Source organism: Schistocerca piceifrons, chromosome X (genome assembly GCF_021461385.2).
Source record: "Schistocerca piceifrons isolate TAMUIC-IGC-003096 chromosome X, iqSchPice1.1, whole genome shotgun sequence".
Classification (NCBI taxonomy): Eukaryota; Metazoa; Arthropoda; class Insecta; order Orthoptera; family Acrididae; genus Schistocerca; species Schistocerca piceifrons.
The window spans coordinates 797,954,672-797,973,297 of NC_060149.1; the positions used below are offsets into that span (position 1 = coordinate 797,954,672).

Genomic DNA, 18,626 nt, shown 5'->3' on the forward strand with positions numbered 1-18,626 from the left:
CATCAACAAACACACATGTGGGCAACCGGAAAAAAATGTTTAAATACTGCAATAACTATATGGGATTTTTTAATGGCATTCTGCAATAACTATATATGGGATTTTTTAATGGCATTCTTATATTGTGATGTTCAGACAAGAGACTTAATTAATAATGTTATATTTTGGTAATGTAATTAATCATTAAAATCTGGAAACTGATCATGTAACAGATACTGCAATTGCACACTCCATTTTATTCACATTCGAGGTGGCACATTATTAGGACACTGGACTCACATCCAGATTTAGTTTTCCGTGATTTCCCTAAATTGCTACAGGCAAATGCTGGGATGGTTCCTTTGAAGGGGGACAGTTGACTCACTTCCCTTACTTCTCTAATCCAATGGGACCGATGACCTCGCTGTTTGGTCCCCTCCCCTCAACTAACCGACCAACCAACATTATCTTGATTGCATACAGTATAACATGTACAGTTCTTCATTAATCAGTGTTTGGAGTGTATTCACTTGTCATGCTGGCTGCTGTCCTTTACAGGCCACTTCAGAAATTCTTCATATAATGGTAGATGTTTGTCAGGCAGATAAAGTTGGAGTTTTTGGAAGTCATAGTTTGTCCTGGACTTAATTCAAATCTTTTCTGATGGCTAAGCTAGTTTCTCTGACATAGTGGACCACATTCGAGGTCCATTAATTGTTGTAGAAGCTGTAATACCATCCTTTCTTGTGTTATCAGAAACAAAATGTGAAAAATTGCTGATAGAAAATGTCACCTATACTTACAATATTTTGTGGTTTTCTTCAGAAATTTTGGTCTTCCTGTAGTACACCTGTCATCATAACTTAAAGTGTAGTATTTCAGTAGTAGCAACCTCTCCTAAGCCACGTCCATATCGGACGTGCCATGTAGTGCCCTGAAAAACCAAGAAAAAAGGTGTCTAGTGGCAATGCATCACATCCTATGTGGACGGCAAATCACACCACTCTGCACACTGTTGAGCAACAACGAACAACTTTCGCATAGTTTCAGTACATCAAAGAAAAAGTTTCGTTCTTGCTTGCTTTATTTGGACAGGGTTTCTTGTCATCACGAGGTGATAGTGTACATGCAGGACATGCAGAAATTAATTTATATTCCATTCCATACTGAGTTTTGAGTGAAATTATCAGAAAACTTAATAAATCTATACTAAGGTCAACTAGGATTGTTTAATCCAAAATGCTCTGGCGGTGGGGTGGGGGGGATCCCAGCACTAAGGAGTTGTGAGAGATAAACGAAAGTTGGTAGGCGTGTTTCTGTATATGAAAAATGACGTCTCTTCAGATTTCACATCAGTCGCATAACAGTGGTGCTGGTAGCACCCCTATGAGGATACAAATCAGGTTTGCTTTAAATACGCATTGTAATGAAACTTCCTGGCAGATTAAAACTGTGTGCCCGACCGAGACTCGAACTCGGGACCTTTGCCTTTCGCAGGCAAGTGCTCTACCAACTGAGCTACCGAAGCACGACTCACGCCCGGTACTCACAGCTTTACTTCTGCCAGTATCTCGTCTCCTACCTTCCAAACTTTACAGAAGCTCTCCTGCGAACCTTGCAGAACTAGCACTCCTGAAAGAAAGGATATTGCGGAGACATGGCTTAGCCACAGCCTGGGGGATGTTTCCAGAATGAGACTTTCACTCTGCAGCGGAGTGTGCGCTGATATGAAACTTCCTGGCGGATTAAAACTGGAAACATCCCCCAGGCTGTGGCTAAGCCATGTCTCCGCAATATCCTTTCTTTCAGGAGTGCTAGTTCTGCAAGTTTCGCAGGAGAGCTTCTGTAAAGTTTGGTAGGTAGGAGACGAGATACTGGCAGAAGTAAAGCTGTGAGTACCGGGCGTGAGTCGTGCTTCGGTACCTCAGTTGGTAGAGCACTTGCCCGCGAAAGGCAAAGGTCCCGAGTTCGAGTCTCGGTCGGGCACACAGTTTTAATCTGCCAGGAAGTTTCATATCAGCGCACACTCCGCTGCAGAGTGAAAGTCTCATTCTGGATGCATTGTAATATTTGTGAGCATTAGTTACCTTTGAGATTGGATGTAGTTAGTTGATGTTAGTCAAAAATGACTTTAAAGCAACAATGACACCATTATCAAAACTTCACTTAGTTTGAATGAGGTCGTGTAATAGGTCTGTGGGAAGCTGGATGTTCCTTCTGCGATATTGCAGGAAGACTTGACAGGAACATAGCCACTGTACATGTTTGCTGGATGTGGTGGTCACAGGAAGGTATGGCAGCAAGAAGACGGGCTCCAGATAGCCACATGGTTCTACAGAGAGGGACGATTGTCATGTTCAACCTGTGGCTGTGGTGCATCGTACTGTGGTCTGCAGCAGCAATTGAACAGAAGTTGGCACCTCAGTGACAGAACAAACTGTTAGAAATCTGTTACTTGAAGGAAAGCTTCGAGCCAGATGCCTTGTAGTGTGCATTCCACTGGTCCCAAACCACTGCGTTTAGCGACTTCAGTGGTGTGAGACAAGAGCTCATTGGAGGGTGGAGTGGAGGTCTGACGTGTTTTCTCTTGAAAGCCAGTTTGCCTCAGTACCTGTGATGGCCATCTGTTGGTTAGGAGGTGGCCAGGTGATGTCTGCAGCATAGATATACTAGAGATGCACCTCGAGTTATGGTCTGGGGTGTGATTTCAGGAGCATTTTCATGGTTATCCCACACACTCTGACTGCAAATTTGTGTGACAGTGGTTATTCGACTTGTTGTGCTTCTGTTTCTGAATAGCATTCCAGGTGGTGCTTTCCTACTGGATAACACTCAATCACATACCACTTTGTAACCTAACTTGCTCTACAAAGTGCACCATGTTGGCTTGGCCTGCTTGATCCTCAGATCTGTCTCCAATCATGTATGTATGGGAAAGCATCAGACAACAGCTGCAACGTCATCCACAACCAGCATTAACTGTCTCAGTATTGACTAACCCGGTGCAACGGGCATAGGACTCCATCCCGCAAACTGACATCTGACACTTGTCTGACACAATTCATGTACGTTTGCATGCTTGCATTCAACATTATGGCAGTTACACCAGTTATTAATGTACTAGCATTTCACATTTGCAATTGCTTTTCTCACAGTTACATTAACCTGTGATCTTTGCAGTGTTAAATATTTTACCTACACAAAAGTATTCCCAAAATTTCATTACTCTACATTAATTATTTTTTGATGCTAGGGTTTCTTTTCTGTCGATGTATCATGATTGCCACATATAAAATAAACAACAAGATGCTCATCACACACTTGAGCACAACTCTGAATCACTGTCCTGCCAATCATCTTTGACCCCTGCACCTCTATATTCTCCATGTCAGATAGCCCAGTTGCCTTTTTGAGGAGAACATCATGTGCTTTCATATCAGTAGTGTGGCTCTTTGCAGAAATTTGGTAACAATTTTACCTCCTAAGTTATACTGGTAATGAAAATTTGAAATAAATAACATATATTTTTAGTGCATCATTAAGAGCCTTGTGCACTTCAGGTACAGTCATTGAGAGTCTTTGCTTGGACACTTTGAAGAGAGATGTCAAACTTTCAACAAAATCAAAAAATGCAGTGTTATTGCTCTTCTCTTTTTAAAACAACATTGCATTTCTGTAGTCTGTCTCTTGCTTCTTTATTACTGGTTGAGTCAAACTGACCAAGTGTTAGAAGTGTTCCAATGACATGTTATAAAAATGTTCAAACTTTTCATCAATTTTTTGGGGTCATCTGACTTCTAATTGGTTTGATGCAGTCACCAGGAATTCCTCTCCTGCGCCAGCCATTTCACCTCAGACTAGTACTTGCACCCAACATCCTTAGTTATTTGTCGGATGTCTTCCAAATGTCTGTCTTCCCTTACAGTTTTCACGCTGTGCAGCTTCCTCTAGTACCATATAAGTTATTTCTGATATCTTAACATGAGTCCTATCATCCTGCCCTTTCTTCTTGTCAGTGTTTTCCACATGTTTCCTCTTTTGCCAATTCTGCAGACAACCTCCTTATTTCGTATGAAGATGTGTTACCTAATGAGATCACTTAATTTTCAATATCCTTCTGTAGCGAAACATCTCAGAGACTTCTATTCTCTTCTTTTTCAGTTTGTCCACAGCCGTGCTTTATTTCCATACAAAGCTGTGCTCCAGATGTGCATCCACATCTTCCCCAAATGAAAGTTGATGTTAGTTACTAGTAGGCACCTTTTGGACAGGAATGCCTTCTTTGCCTGTGCTAGTTTGTTATTTATGTCCTTCTTGCTTCATTCAGTGTGTGTTATTTTGCCTCCAAGGTACTAGTATTCCGCCTCTTTGTCTACTTTGTGGTTCCCAATTTTGATGGTAATTTTCTCATTAATCTCATTCTGCTACTCCTCATTACTTCCATCTTCTTGGTTTACTCTTAGTCTGTATTTGGTGTGTAGTAAGCTGCTCATTCCAGTTGGTATGTCCTGTAAGTAAGCTATTTCCACTGTATATCTTTCGACTTTTCAGCAGTGGTGCCCCCCACTGACGCCATGTTCTACGTTTTTCCCCTTCACCTTCTGATAAACAACTGTGAAAGCAACACTTGAAATTTTCGGAGTTTCCTTTTCTGTTTTTACTGATGAGCATGCATGCATGCACACTGGAACCATGCTGTGCACCTACGAACACTCTGCTCCGTTCGTTTGTGTGTGGCTGGTGTGGACATGGCTTAACAAGAAATCTATCTGGTATCAAACTTTTAAGAATCACCTCTGTGACGTCATGCACAGTAAATAGTCTGTCCTGTTTCACAGTTTCTTCTTTATATTATTGAAACCCCTAGGACGAGAGTTAAAAATCTGTGTCCCCTTGTGGAAAATAACTTTGAATTTTGTTGAATCTCCCAGAATCCATTAGGTACAATAGAAATCTGCTGTGTGTGTGATTCCGATTCTGAGCTGAACAGTTACCTGAAAATTGACAAAGTTCAATCCTTGTTCTTGCCCATGATGTTCTCATCTTCCATTAAGGACCTATTTTACAAATTTGAACCATTATGGCATTGTGTCAATGTTTTGTTTCATGGCTTTGGAAATGAATATGTCATTCAGAATGCTGTTGTAATCTATCATTATGATCCATGAAACAGTGCACTGTCAGCCGTAAGAAATAAAGCAGATCGAGCTGGAGATGTCGTGATGTCTGCCCTAATGAAACTAAAAGAAATCTTAACAATTAGTGGCAATGAATGTAATTGTACAGTACTTTAACACTTGTAAGATTCTAAACAAGAAAATAACTAAGTTTCCCATAAAACCTGTTAAAAATACAAATTACAGTTGCCTGAGATTCAGTTTCACAGAACAAAAATGTAAGTGTTTCTGTGTGATTTTGCAGGTAAGTTCTGGTAGAATGTAAATACTTTAGGAATAAAGGAGACGACTTACCAAGGGTAGAAGTGCTGAGTCGTTAACAACGCACACAAAAAAGAAAGAAAATTTACTAGATTTCCTGGACATTCACTTTCACCTCTGTGATGGCTCCAATCACACAGCTATCCAAATTAGTCGCACTAACCGTCAACAGTACCTGCATTTTGGCAGTTGTCATCCCTTCTATACCAAAAAGCCCCTCCCATACAGCCTGGCCACTTGGATGTCGTATCTGCAGTGATGAGGACTCCCTTGTTGCTCAGTATGCCGAAGGCTTTCACAGACAGGCTCTACCTGCCCCCCCCCCCTCCCCCAAATTCTAGTGCACAAAGATAAACAGATTTCTCGTGCCTTATCCTCACGTACCCCTAATCCCCCCTTCCCAAGAATCGTCTACAAAGGAGTGCCCCCTTTGTCACCCAATATCACTTTGGCCTGGAACAACTGAATCATATAAGCAAGGGTTTCAATCATTTCTCATCATGCCCTGAAATGAGGGACATCCCACCCCTCCTGAAGTGGTGTTCCATCGCCCACCCAGTTTACACAACATTCTATCCATCCCTATGCCACTCCCACTCACGTCCCATTGCCAGAGGAATATGATCCCTGTGGAAGACCAAGGTGCAAGACCTGTCCAGCCCACCTACCCAGAAATTCCTATTTCAGTCCTGTAACAGGCTTATTCTACCTGATCAGAGGCCGAGCCACCTGTGATAGCAGCCATGTTATATGCCAACTCTGCTGCAAACACTGCACAGCTTTTTATATTGGTATGACTACCAACCAGCTGTCCATCAAGATGAATGGCTACTGCCAAACTCTTGCCAGTAACAAAGTTGACCACCTGGTGGCACGACCTGCAACTGAGCATAACATGCACAATTTCAGTGGCTGCTTCACAACCCTGGGCCATTTGGGTCCTTCCCTCAATCACCAACTTTACTGAACCTTACAGATGGTAGTTATCCTTGCAACACATCCTTCACTCCCATAACCCTTCTGACCTCAACTCCATTAACCCCCTGTCCCCACATCTCCACCCAACAGTATCTCCTTCCTCCATCCTGCCACCCCCTCCCAATTCATGTCCCCACATCACTTTCAGTGCCCGCCGCTTCCAACCAGGTCCAACAATCGTACATCTCATGCCTAGCTTGTGCACCTGCCACCCCTCCCTCCCACATTGTTAGCAGACAAAACAGTGTCTTCCACCTCTCTCTCCCTCTACCCACCTCACTCAACACAACTTCCACCCCTAGATAGTCAAAACAAAATACAACCCTACCTAGTCCACTTGCCGAAATGCAACACCGGTGTTGTGCATATAGAGGCATAGGTCGGCTAGAGAGAGAGAGAGAGAGAGAGAGAGAGAGAGAGGGGGGGGGGGATGCGTGCTTTGTACTCTAAGCTCGAAAAAAGTTTTCCTGTGTAGTAGAGAAATAACAAAAATCTATGTTGTAATTACTGTTCTTCACAGTGACCAGACATTGAGCAGGCTGGCTGTACTGATGGTTTTATTTTATAAAGAACATGGCACCTTGGTGACAACAGGGCGTTAATCCATTATCCCACTTGTTGAGGTCTTAATTATTTATCTGTGGCATGTGATGGACTGGATGACAGAAGTTAAAAGTTAATATTGCTCATTGATCAATAGAAAGGAGCTGGAAATCCCTGTAGGTTGAAGGACTTGAATAGTAAATCAGCAGTGACATAACAGCAGTTACTTAATAAAACGGAGGGAGCATCAGTTGTTTTTACCATGTAAAATTAGCTTAAATATGCACAAATAACGTATAGCTGTTTAATTACAGTTTGTTGTTAGATTAGTGTACAGAATTAGTTTCCTACAGCTGCTTTTATCTTTTAATTTGTACCTTGACTCCATCTCATCCCTTCTCCACATTCTCTTTCATGATGGAATTTATAAAAGACAAATAAATAAATAAATGTTTTGTATTGCTACAATGTATTGCAATAAGATTCATCCAATTTCACAAGACCCTCTCTTCTATGCAAATGAAAATAGAAATGTGAACTAAATTTTAACTTGTACATATACATTAAAAGTTTACCTTGGCACTAGTTGTAAGTTGCCAGTTCGGGTATTTGCCAGCAAAGGTCTCCCTGGTATAGCTAGCTCTCTTACTCATTCATTACGTAATGCGTGCGGAGTCGAGATGGCAATAATGCAGCAACAAAAGGCCTTTTGTGTTCTGCGTCTATGTCCACATGTGCACTTTGCAATTCACACTTAAGAACATGGCAGTGTTTTCGTCAAACCACTTTCACACTATTTCTCTACCATTCCACTCTTGAACAGCACTTGGGAAAAATGAACACTCTGATTTCTCTTCTTTTATTATGATGATCATTTCTCCCTTTATAGGTGGTCATGAACAATGTCATGTTTTATTTGGAGGAGAAAGTTGGAGATAGAAATTTCATGAAAAGATCTTGCCACATTGAAAAACACCTTTGGTTTAATGGTTGCCACCCCAATTCGTGTATCGTATTTGTGACACTCTTCCCCATTTTGCAGTAATACAAAACAAACTGCCCTTCTTTGCACTTTCTTGATGTTCACATCTTGAACAGGAACAATTCAGTCACATACGTGCAACACGATTTCATTGAGAGTGCAACACTACTACCTACTACTGCTCAAAGCATTTGACAATGACATCAGCCAATTCAAGGCACTGATTGTTTATAAAAGGAGATAGCCACAAGTTGCCCACCATGTGCTCATTAAAGACAGAGAGAACACTCAACATCTTTCCATGTCATCAATAAAAGTCTCCACATCACACCAGCCCAGAGTTAGCCATTCCTCATGTGTGTCTCCGGGGTGTTATGTGGTGATAATGATTCAAACCATACAGGATTCATTTGCTACAAGCCCATGAAAATGAAGACAGACAATAATGTGTAGTTTTGTGAATTCATTCTGAGGATGAAGGTGGAAGAGAAGTTTCCTTTCACACTTAATGTTCAGTGATGAGGCTACATCCATTTAAGTGGAAAAGTGAATGGCCACATCATAATGCTGAGAACTCATCAGCCACACACCATAGTTGTGCATGAGAGAGACTTTCGAAGCTTCATGTGTGTTATGCTGTTTCCTGAGAAAAAATTCATGACCTGTTCTTTTTTGCAGAAATACAGTTAGAAGAATAATGTAGCTGAATATATTTGAGATCTGACATTGTCCACAATGTGCAAGAACATGTGTAAATTTGATTTTCAACAAGTTGGATCACCACTGTACTGCCATCTGCATATAAGAGTATATATTAACAATGAGCTGCCTCAGTGATAGATGAGCTGTAAGTGGTGTACAGGTATTGCATTGTACCATTCCATTGGCTTCAGAGGTCACCTGATCTCATGGTATATGAATTTTTTTTAGGAAGGGGGGGGGGGGGGGGTGAGAAAGACTCTGTCTGTGTTTCTTCCCTTCTAACAACATTGAGCGAGCTGGGACAAAGTGTAACATCAGCAGTGAATGCAGTAACCCACATGCTCTCAAATGTATTAGTTGTGTTTTACAACCTTCTGGATGTGTGTTGTACATCCAATAGAGGGCACATTGAATATTTGTGAAAGGTTGTATGTAAATGCATATAAAAGATCCAAACTTTTTGAAACACCTTGTGTAGTGTAAGGGCTACGCAAATTTTCTGTAGGAAGCTTTTACATCAGCAATACTTCTACAGGGTGTATACGACCCAGGACAACCGGGAAATCCTGGAAAACCCCCGGGAATTTTTCAGAATTCCGGAAATTTTTCATTGTTTTAGCTTTCAGTTAAATTTTTGTAATTTTGACTGGTAAGAATTGATTCTCCTGCTACTGGAGAATGATACAGCAGAATAAAATAGAAACGAGAGGAGGAAAAAAATAATAAAATAAAACTTTAGTGGCAAAGGAAATGCACCATTTTCAACAACAAAACACCGAGCACACACAAGCATCTGCAACTAGCAAAAATATGTCAAAGGCCGTAGGGTGAAGACTATGTAATTCCTTGTAACAATAAACTGCTTGCTGCATGACGTCACAACTGTTCACATTAGGTTCGTTAGTAGCAGCAAGCAGCCAGATGCCAACGAGAAAATTTTTTATCATGCGCCCTAGCTGCCAGATTCGCTAATGCACAGAATTGTCTGAGTTGTAGTGGGGAGGGCGTTAGTCTCTACGTGACCCTTGTTTGCGTTAAGTGATCTCGTTTTGTTTACAGCTCCCACGTAAAATGAAAACAAAAAGTATTTCTGTGGCCGGGAGCTATCAAGTGAATTAAATTACATTCACATAACTACGGAGGGCAAAAATAGATTATTAGTTTCAGTTTTCTGATTTTATTTTATTTCCAAGTTATTAGCAGTTGAGCATTAATCGCCATGCAGAACAATGAAGTTATTTTTGTAAGTCTGCTAAAAAAAATTTGGCTTAAATCTTTCCGCTGAGGCAATAATTTTATTTGAAACGAAGTGTTTCTTTCCACAGTATTGGCTAGTTCTAACTGTTCGCTGAATTTCAAGTGCACGTTATCATCTTCTGCCATGTATGGCATTATGCCATAATAAAGAACCAAAAATGAGATCGTAGAGTACTGGTACTTCAAGAAAATTTACATCCCAAAAACCACACTGAAAACCTTAATATCATTGTGAATCTGGAAAAAACCAATGTGCACTTCAAGCTGAATTATGCATTTTAGTATGGTTTATGTAAGCGCTCTTAGTGCTTTATACATATGAACATGCGGGTTTCCTACACCACTGCAGCTGTGTACATGCAATAATGCCTGTTTTCTGGCGCTCTCGGGCAACTGGTAAATCGAACCTATTTCTAACAGTCTATGGATAGTATTGCGAACGGCGGTTCGAAAAGCGTTACTTTCAAAGTAAATTTCTTTTTACGCAAGATGAATTATGTTACGTGTGAGAAAGTGGGATGAATTTCTTGAATCACAGAGCGTTTAAAACTGAACACTTTGAGGACCAGCCACTTCCAAGAATTTTGAGCCCAGACAATTATGTCATAATTTTAAATGTACTGGCACATTTGTGTGATATATCTTGAAGTATAACACATGCAAAAAAAGATCAGTATTGCATGTGAAAGCTTAGCTTTTGTTGTAGCTTGTTAATCTTAGAGACCAATATTATATATGAAAGCTTGGCTTTTCTTGTAGCTATACTATGTATATTAATGTAAACCGTTAACTTTTCATCTTTGTGTGTTCACGCTACGTAACCAGTGATCTTGCTATTGACTGACTATAATACGTGCCCTATGCTCTGAATATCTGCTGTCATCGGCTGGTGAGGTCACGTGGCGAGAGATATGAGTGGCCTTACAAAGGGAAATCGCAAACTCGGTTTCAACACTCCGAAAACTAATGCTCTGTGTTTGGTGGAATTCGAATTTATACTTTTGTAATACAAAAATATGCAGTGTAAATGTTCCTGCAAATCAAAGGTCTTTCCAAAACTTCTCTCTCCCATCTTTACTTTTTTTCCGGGAAGTTCTACGCGAGGGTATAAAACGTTAACCATTCAAAGGATTGATAAGTTTTACAGTCCCGAGGGAAAAATCTATGGAAAAACCTACTGTCAATTAGCACAGAAAAAGTGTATTTTCGCCCGGGAAAACGCATATTTTTAAACGGGATATCTGGGAATAATCTGGGAATTTTTTTTTCCCTTGTCCCCATATACACCCTGTTATAAGATCTCTTGTTAACCAGCAGTCAGTTTATTAAGTATTTTTTCATGAAAAAAATAGTTCATAAATTAAGCTGCTGTTGAATATCCTTTGAGATTTTTCCATATAGATCTTGGAACTTATGCAGAAGTGGACTTTTGCACATCAAACTGATGTTTTTCATTAATATTAATTCCTGTTCATGAAGTCAATACTATTTGAAGAATTGCTGTCAAATCTTCCCATTTATGTAAAAGAGCTGAATTCAAAGTTATGGGGAAATGTTGTCAAATTGCATTATTTTCATTTAAATATCTCATCAATAAATGTTTTCCACATCTCAATGGCTAAGGTTCTTTATCTTTTAAAACCTTATTTGCTTTTTCTGGGTTTTATTCACACTAAAACTTTTAAAGTTCTACTTCATATAGTTATTTAATAATAGTGGTGCAACAGAGATATATTCACATAAACTGCCACATAATATGATTTAATCCAGAAGTTTATACTAGAGCTCTTCCAGTGGATGGTAAGAAGGCCTGCTTTGGAGGACTTCAGTCCTACTGAAGATATATTGATAAATGTGGAACACTTGTTGTGACCTAGAAAATACAGATATTTTTAAAGTCTAGCAAGTCGTATTATAATACTTATGGCTCTGTATTGATAGTAAATACTTCCCACATATATGAAAAGTGTGTGTGTGTATGTATGTGTCAAAACTAAATCAGGATGAACCAACAAAACCATGAAAACAAAGTTACTCTCATGTACAAAACTGGTTCAATGTGTTTCATTAGCAAATTGTGGTTAGATTTAATCTCTGTTTTCACTGCTGCAAAGACCCATATTATGTAACAACAAAGATTCAAAGACTCCGTAAATAATTTATGCTACACACATGTTTGTCTTCTATAATTTAGCTGTTATTGTTACAGTTTGATAGTTTTGTGCACATGTTTAACAATTATTGTAATTAAAGTGAGGTGGTGGTTTTTTAGGTGGGTATAGTGTAGAAATGATTTATTTAGCCTTTTTTCCCTATATTTTCAGGTGTACTGTTGCACAAAGTACATCTGTTGCTGCCTCCAGAATGCTGTGACTTGACTCCAGCCTTGCCCAATCTCCTGTCTCATGCTGCTAATACTGCAGATAAGGTGTGTCAGCAGCGGGCCTTGGCTGCTGTTGCAGCACTTCATCGTTTGCACTCATTACTGAGCAGGCGACCTGCTCCTGCCTCCCTCTTCTTGGATCAGCTACTGCAGCCAGGAAGGAAATCTCATTCACGTTCTCTGCAGGTACTTTTTCAGATAAATTTCTCTCTCTCTCTCTCTCTCTCTCTCTCTCTCTCTCTCTCTCTCTCTCTCTCTCTCTCTCTGTGTGTGTGTGTGTGTGTGTGTGTGTGTGTGTGTGTGTGTGTGTGTAAAATTGATCAATGACTAGGCAAAAATCTGAAGTGTGTCAGCTTCATAAATGCATGTGTGCATGTTTTCACAACACAAGAATATGTATTGGAGGAAGCTGAAAAAGGTAACAAACTTTTATTATTTTAAGAACCATATGAAGTAAAATCCTCAAAAAATATCACTTCCATCTCTGAAATAAACAAAGAAATATGAAGCTGAAGGATAGAGAGATGTTTGAATGGTACCAAGCTGAAAAGCTATTACACCTACATTAATACTGCACAAGCCACCATGTGGTATGTCATGGGCAATATGTTGTCTTTTACTATCGTTTCCCTGTCGCAACCCTACACATCCTCCTATTCCATTTGAGAATGATGTTCAAGAAGAGTGATTACCAGTGAACCTCTGTAGCAACTGGAATTTCTCTGACTGAATTGCCATGTTTATTTCGTAAGTTGTATAAAGGAGGAAGTAATATGTTGCTTGACTCTTGTTGGAGGATACACTCTTAGTTTTAAGTGTACCTCTTTGTGGAGCACAATGCCTTTCTTGGAGCACCTGCTGTTGGAGTTAACTGGACATCTTGAGGCTGAGCTCTTGACATCACTACTTATAAATATCAATAGTTTGGGTTTACTCTGTGTATGACTATCACGTGTTGACATTGTCTTAATGCATGCAATAATATTGGCTCCAAAACACTATTATTTGGGAGCTAGGGCAACTCATAGAGAATGCAACCTCAAATAAATAGCTGGTATGATTACAAGGTGGTTGTACACTTTTTCAGAACTGGGGTTACTCATAAACCTCCCCTTTCACCCTGTTGATGGTGGAGACTTGTCATGGTGAAGACTCTGCAAGACACTGGATGAATAGGGGGACAATGATGACCTATTAGGGGGCAAAACTGATTCACAGCTGCTCAACAGCTGTCCACAACTTGTGGATGTTGGTCAGAGCAATGTCAAAGAGGTACACCCTTTTGACAACATTCCATAAGTGCTCCAAAGGACTGATGTGAGGTGGCCACAGTGGAGATACAAGTAACTTTGTATCTGAAGAAGTTTGATTTACTTCCCAATGCATAGTGGGAGATACAGGGTTGTACATCACTGTGTGGGCATACAAAGTATGCTAACTGGTCCCTGTTTTGTTCACCCATGAAAGATGATGGCAGTTAAACCCTGAATTTGTTTATTTCCATGTCTAGTTCTGTAGGAGGAAATCTTCAAGGTCATGGAATGTGTTAGAACATGAAATTACAAAATAAAAGTAATAACAGATAAAATAAAATGTTTATGAACCCAAAAAAAGCAAGCCATAAGTTTAAGTAAACACAATCAACAGTACAAATAAGAATCAGCTTAATTTTTCAAGGAATTCCTCAATGGAATAGGAGTAGGGACACATGAGGAAACTCTTGAGTTTTGATTTGAAAGTGTGTGGATTGTTGCAAAGATTTTGAATTCTTGTGGTAGCTTATTGAAAATGGATGCAGCAGTATACTGCACACTTCTCTGCACAAGAGTTAAGGAAGTGTGATCCAAATGCAGATTAGATTTCTGTCGAGTATTAACTGAGTGAAAGCTGCTGATTCTTGGGAATATGCTGATATTGTTAACAAGAAATGACAGTAAAGAATTTTTTTTTTTTTGAGAGGCCAGTGTCAAAATACCCAGACTAATGAACAGGGGTTGATGAAAGGTTTGCAAACTTACACCACTTATTGCCTGAACTGCCCATTTCTGAGCCAAAAATATCCTTTTAGAATACCATATGACATAAGCAAATGAAAATAAATAGACTAATTTTCATGTTGAATAATCACTTACTTCAGATATTGCTCGAATAGTAAAAATGGCAGCATTAAGTCTTTGAACAATACCCTGAACTTGGGCTTTCCACGACAGTTTACTATCTGTCTGAACACCTAGAAATTTGAACTGTTCAATTTCAGTAATCATATGCCCATTCTGTGAAATTAAAATGTCGGGTTTCGTTGAATTGTGTGTTAGAAACTGTAAAAACTGAGTGCTACTGTGATTTAGCGTTAGTTTATTTTCTACAAGCGATGAACTTATGTCATGAACTGCACTATTTCAAACCGAGCCAATGTTGCACACAACATCCTTTACTACCAAAGCTAGTTTCATCAGAGACAGAAATATTTTAGAATTACCCGTAATACTAGAGGGCATATCATTCATATAAATAAGGAACAGGAGTGGTCCCAACGGTAATCCCTGGGGCACCTGCCATTTGACCGTACCCCACTCAGATCCCACATCACAGCCATTCTCAACACTGTGAATAATGACCTTTTGCTGTCTGTTGCTAAAGTAAGAGGAGAACCACTTGTGAGCTACTCCCTGTATCCCGTAACGGTCCAACTTCTGGAGCAATATTTTGTGATCAACACAATCAAACACCTTAGTTAAATAAAAAAATATGCCTAGTGTTCGAACCTTTTGTTAAATCCATCCAGTACCTCACGGAGAAAAGAGAATATAACATTTCAGTTGTTAAATGACTTCTAAAGATGAACTGTACATTTGATAGCAAATTATATGCTGTCATCATAGATACGTGTGCCCCATAAAATGTTTCTTCCTCTAGTCTGACTTTTTTCATATGGGAAAGCTTCATATACTTTTTGGGCTTCTCTTATTCTGCAAGGGGCAGGAACCAATATGTGCCATATTCATCACTTCATACAACACTTATCCATCACTTGATGTTTTGTGGTCCTTTTTATTAATCCATGGTAATCTTTGTGGCACTACACATGCACTTAGCAGAGGTGCTTGTGTGAGGTACTGCAGTCTGTATCCTGAAATGAGGAGGCGCTAAGTGTAATGGCTCCTCAGTTTTGTTGTTGTTAACTTACACTATTTAACTGCCAAGTTATATGCTACTTTTCAGCTTTTCTGATTTCTGCAGTCTGGGTGTTATTTGCCATTGTAATTGTATCTGAATCGGAATACTCTGGACATCCTTTACATGGTGACTCATTAAAATTGAAGTGGCTGCTAATTACATAGCAGGAGTGTTTGGTGCCTTGTGACCCTAATTTATCTTAAAATAAGATGCACGTACAGCTTGTTTTACCTGGCCTTCCCGCAACTGTCACTCACTCAGTCGGTTCAGTCTCTGTTGGGATCACATTCATCTACCACATTAGTCTACCACATTAATCAAGGCAACAGGTTTGCCATCACCAATATGGCAACTATCTCTGACTTGATTACCCATGGGAGTGTCCGCCCCCGGTAGCTGAGTGGTCAGCGTGACAGAATGTCAGTCCTACGGACCCGGGTTCGATTCCCAGCTGGGTCAGAGATTTTCTCCGCTAAGGGACTGGGTGTTGTGTTGTCGTAATCATCATCATTTCATCCCCATCGACGCGCAGGTTGCCGAAGTGGCGTCAATTCGAAAGACTTGCACCAGGCGAACAGTCTACCCGACGGGAGGCCCTAGCCACACGACATTATTACACTCCTGGAAATTGAAATAAGAACACCGTGAATTCATTGTCCCAGGAAGGGGAAACTTTATTGACACATTCCTGGGGTCAGATACATCACATGATCACACTGCCAGAACCACAGGCACATAGACACAGGCAACAGAGCATGCACAATGTCGGCACTAGTACAGTGTATATTCACCTTTCGCAGCAATGCAGGCTGCTATTCTCCCATGGAGACGATCGTAGAGATGCTGGATGTAGTCCTGTGAAACGGCTTGCCATGCCATTTCCACCTGGCGCCTCAGTTGGACCAGCGTTCGTGCTGGACGTGCAGACCGCGTGAGACGACGCTTCATCCAGTCCCAAACATGCTCAATGGGGGACAGATCCGGAGATCTTGCTGGCCAGGGTAGTTGACTTACACCTTCTAGAGCACGTTGGGTGGCACGGGATACATGCGGACGTGCATTGTCCTGTTGGAACAGCAAGTTCCCTTGCCGGTCTAGGAATGGTAGAACGATGGGTTCGATGACGGTTTGGATGTACCGTGCACTATTCAGTGTCCCCTCGACGATCACCAGTGGTGTACGACCAGTGTAGGAGATCGCTCCCCACACCATGATGCCGGGTGTTGGCCCTGTGTGCCTCGGTCGTATGCAGTCCTGATTGTGGCGCTCACCTGCACGGCGCCAAACACGCATACGACCATCATTGGCACCAAGGCAGAAGCGACTCTCATCGCTGAAGAAGACACGTCTCCATTCGTCGCTCCATTCACGCCTGTCGCGACACCAATGGAGGCGGGATGCACGATGTTGGGGCGTGAGCGGAAGACGGCCTAACGGTGTGCGGGACCGTAGCCCAGCTTCATGGAGATGGTTGCGAATGGTCCTCGCCGATACCCCAGGAGCAACAGTGTCCCTAATTTGCTGGGAAGTGGCGGTGCGGTCCCCTACGGCACTGCGTAGGATCCTACGGTCTTGGCGTGCATCCGTGCGTCGCTGCGGTCCGGTCCCAGGTCGACGGGCACGTGCACCTTCCGCCGACCACTGGCGACAACATTGATGTACTGTGGAGACCTCACGCCCCTCGTGTTGAGCAATTCGGCGGTACGTCCACCCGGCCTCCCGCATGCCCACTATACGCCCTCGCTCAAAGTCCGTCAACTGCACATACGGTTCACGTCCACGCTGTCGCGGCATGCTACCAGTGTTAAAGACTGCGATGGAGCTCCGTATGCCACGGAAAACTGGCTGACACTGACGGCGGCGGTGCACAAATGCTGCGCAGCTAGCGCCATTCGACGGCCAACACCGCGGTTCCTGTTGTGTCCCCTGTGCCGTGCGTGTGATCATTGCTTGTACAGCCCTCTCGCAGTGTCCGGAGCAAGTATGGTGGGTCTGACACACCGGTGTCAATGTGTTGTTTTTTCCATTTCCAGGAGTGTATTTATACCCATGGGAGTGTATTGTCTATCTGTCTAGATGCTAAAGGTAAGAGTGTTGAAACATATAGACCATATCAGTTTCAAGTTTGTCAGCTAACAACAGGTTCAAGTTGTGAAAAATTATCCTGCAGTCACTGTCAATTTTGAACATCCTACCACAAAACATCAGAGTAAAACCATGGGCTGTAAAATGGAATCATCGCTGGCCGCTGTGGCTGAGCAGTTCTAGGTGCTTCAGTCCAAAACTGCGCTGCTGCTACAGTTGCAGGTTCAAATCCTGCCTAAGGCATGGATGTGTATGATGTCCTTAGGTTAGTTAGGTTTAAGTATTTCTAAGTATAGGGGACTGATGACCTCAGATGTTAAGTCCCATAGTGCTTAGAGCCATTTGAAACATTTGTAAAATGAAATAGTCTTCCAAAGATGCATTGCACTGCATCTATAGCAAAAGACACCGTGCAGAATCTGTGTTTCTGTGTATGCTGACCCAAATGATGAAACTAGGAGCTGCTCAAAGACAGTACAACAGTAGTTAGTTTGGTCTGCATGAAGATAGGTCTATTGTTAGCATGCTTGCTTGATTGAATGAAAGTTTGTATGTTTCCTTTACTGAAGAAGGCTTTGGCTGAAAGCTATGTGTGAGTGTCTTTTTATTGTGCATGTCTACGTCTCAATATGTCATCCTTACAATGAGTTGCAATCTAGCTTTTCCTTATATTGTTAATATTTTGACATAGTGTTGCATGTCTGTTTGCACTGACAACTCTAGACAAACGCTGATGCTATGTCGTCAGTGAAGGCCACTGGCCAATGCTTTGTCTGTGGTGAGAGTAATGTCCGAAATTTGGTATTCTTGGCACACTTTCGACACTGTGGGTCTTAGAATATTGGATTCCCTAACGATTCCCGAAATGGAATTTCCCATTCATCTAGCTCCAACTACTATTCCACATTAAAGTCTGTTAATTCCCGTCGTGTTGTCATAATAGTGTTGAAAACCTTTCCACATGAATCACCTGAGTACAAGTGACAGCTCCGACAGTGCACCACCCTTTTATACCTTGTGTACGCAATAATACTGCCATCTGTATGTGTGTATATCATTATCCCATGACTTTTGTCACCTCAGTGTAGTTGAGAAGGGAGTG

At 41.3% G+C, this 18,626-nt stretch overlaps 1 protein-coding gene across 1 annotated transcript in view; it reads left to right on the forward strand.

Annotated features, from left to right (window-relative positions):
• LOC124721523 (rapamycin-insensitive companion of mTOR) overlaps positions 1 to 18,626 on the forward strand; it is a 277,266-nt gene that overhangs the window by 95,593 nt on the left and 163,047 nt on the right. Inside the window, exon 10 of the mRNA XM_047246541.1 lies at positions 12,204 to 12,448. Coding sequence (XP_047102497.1) covers positions 12,204 to 12,448 — 245 coding nt within the window. The remainder of the gene's footprint in view (positions 1 to 12,203; positions 12,449 to 18,626) is intronic.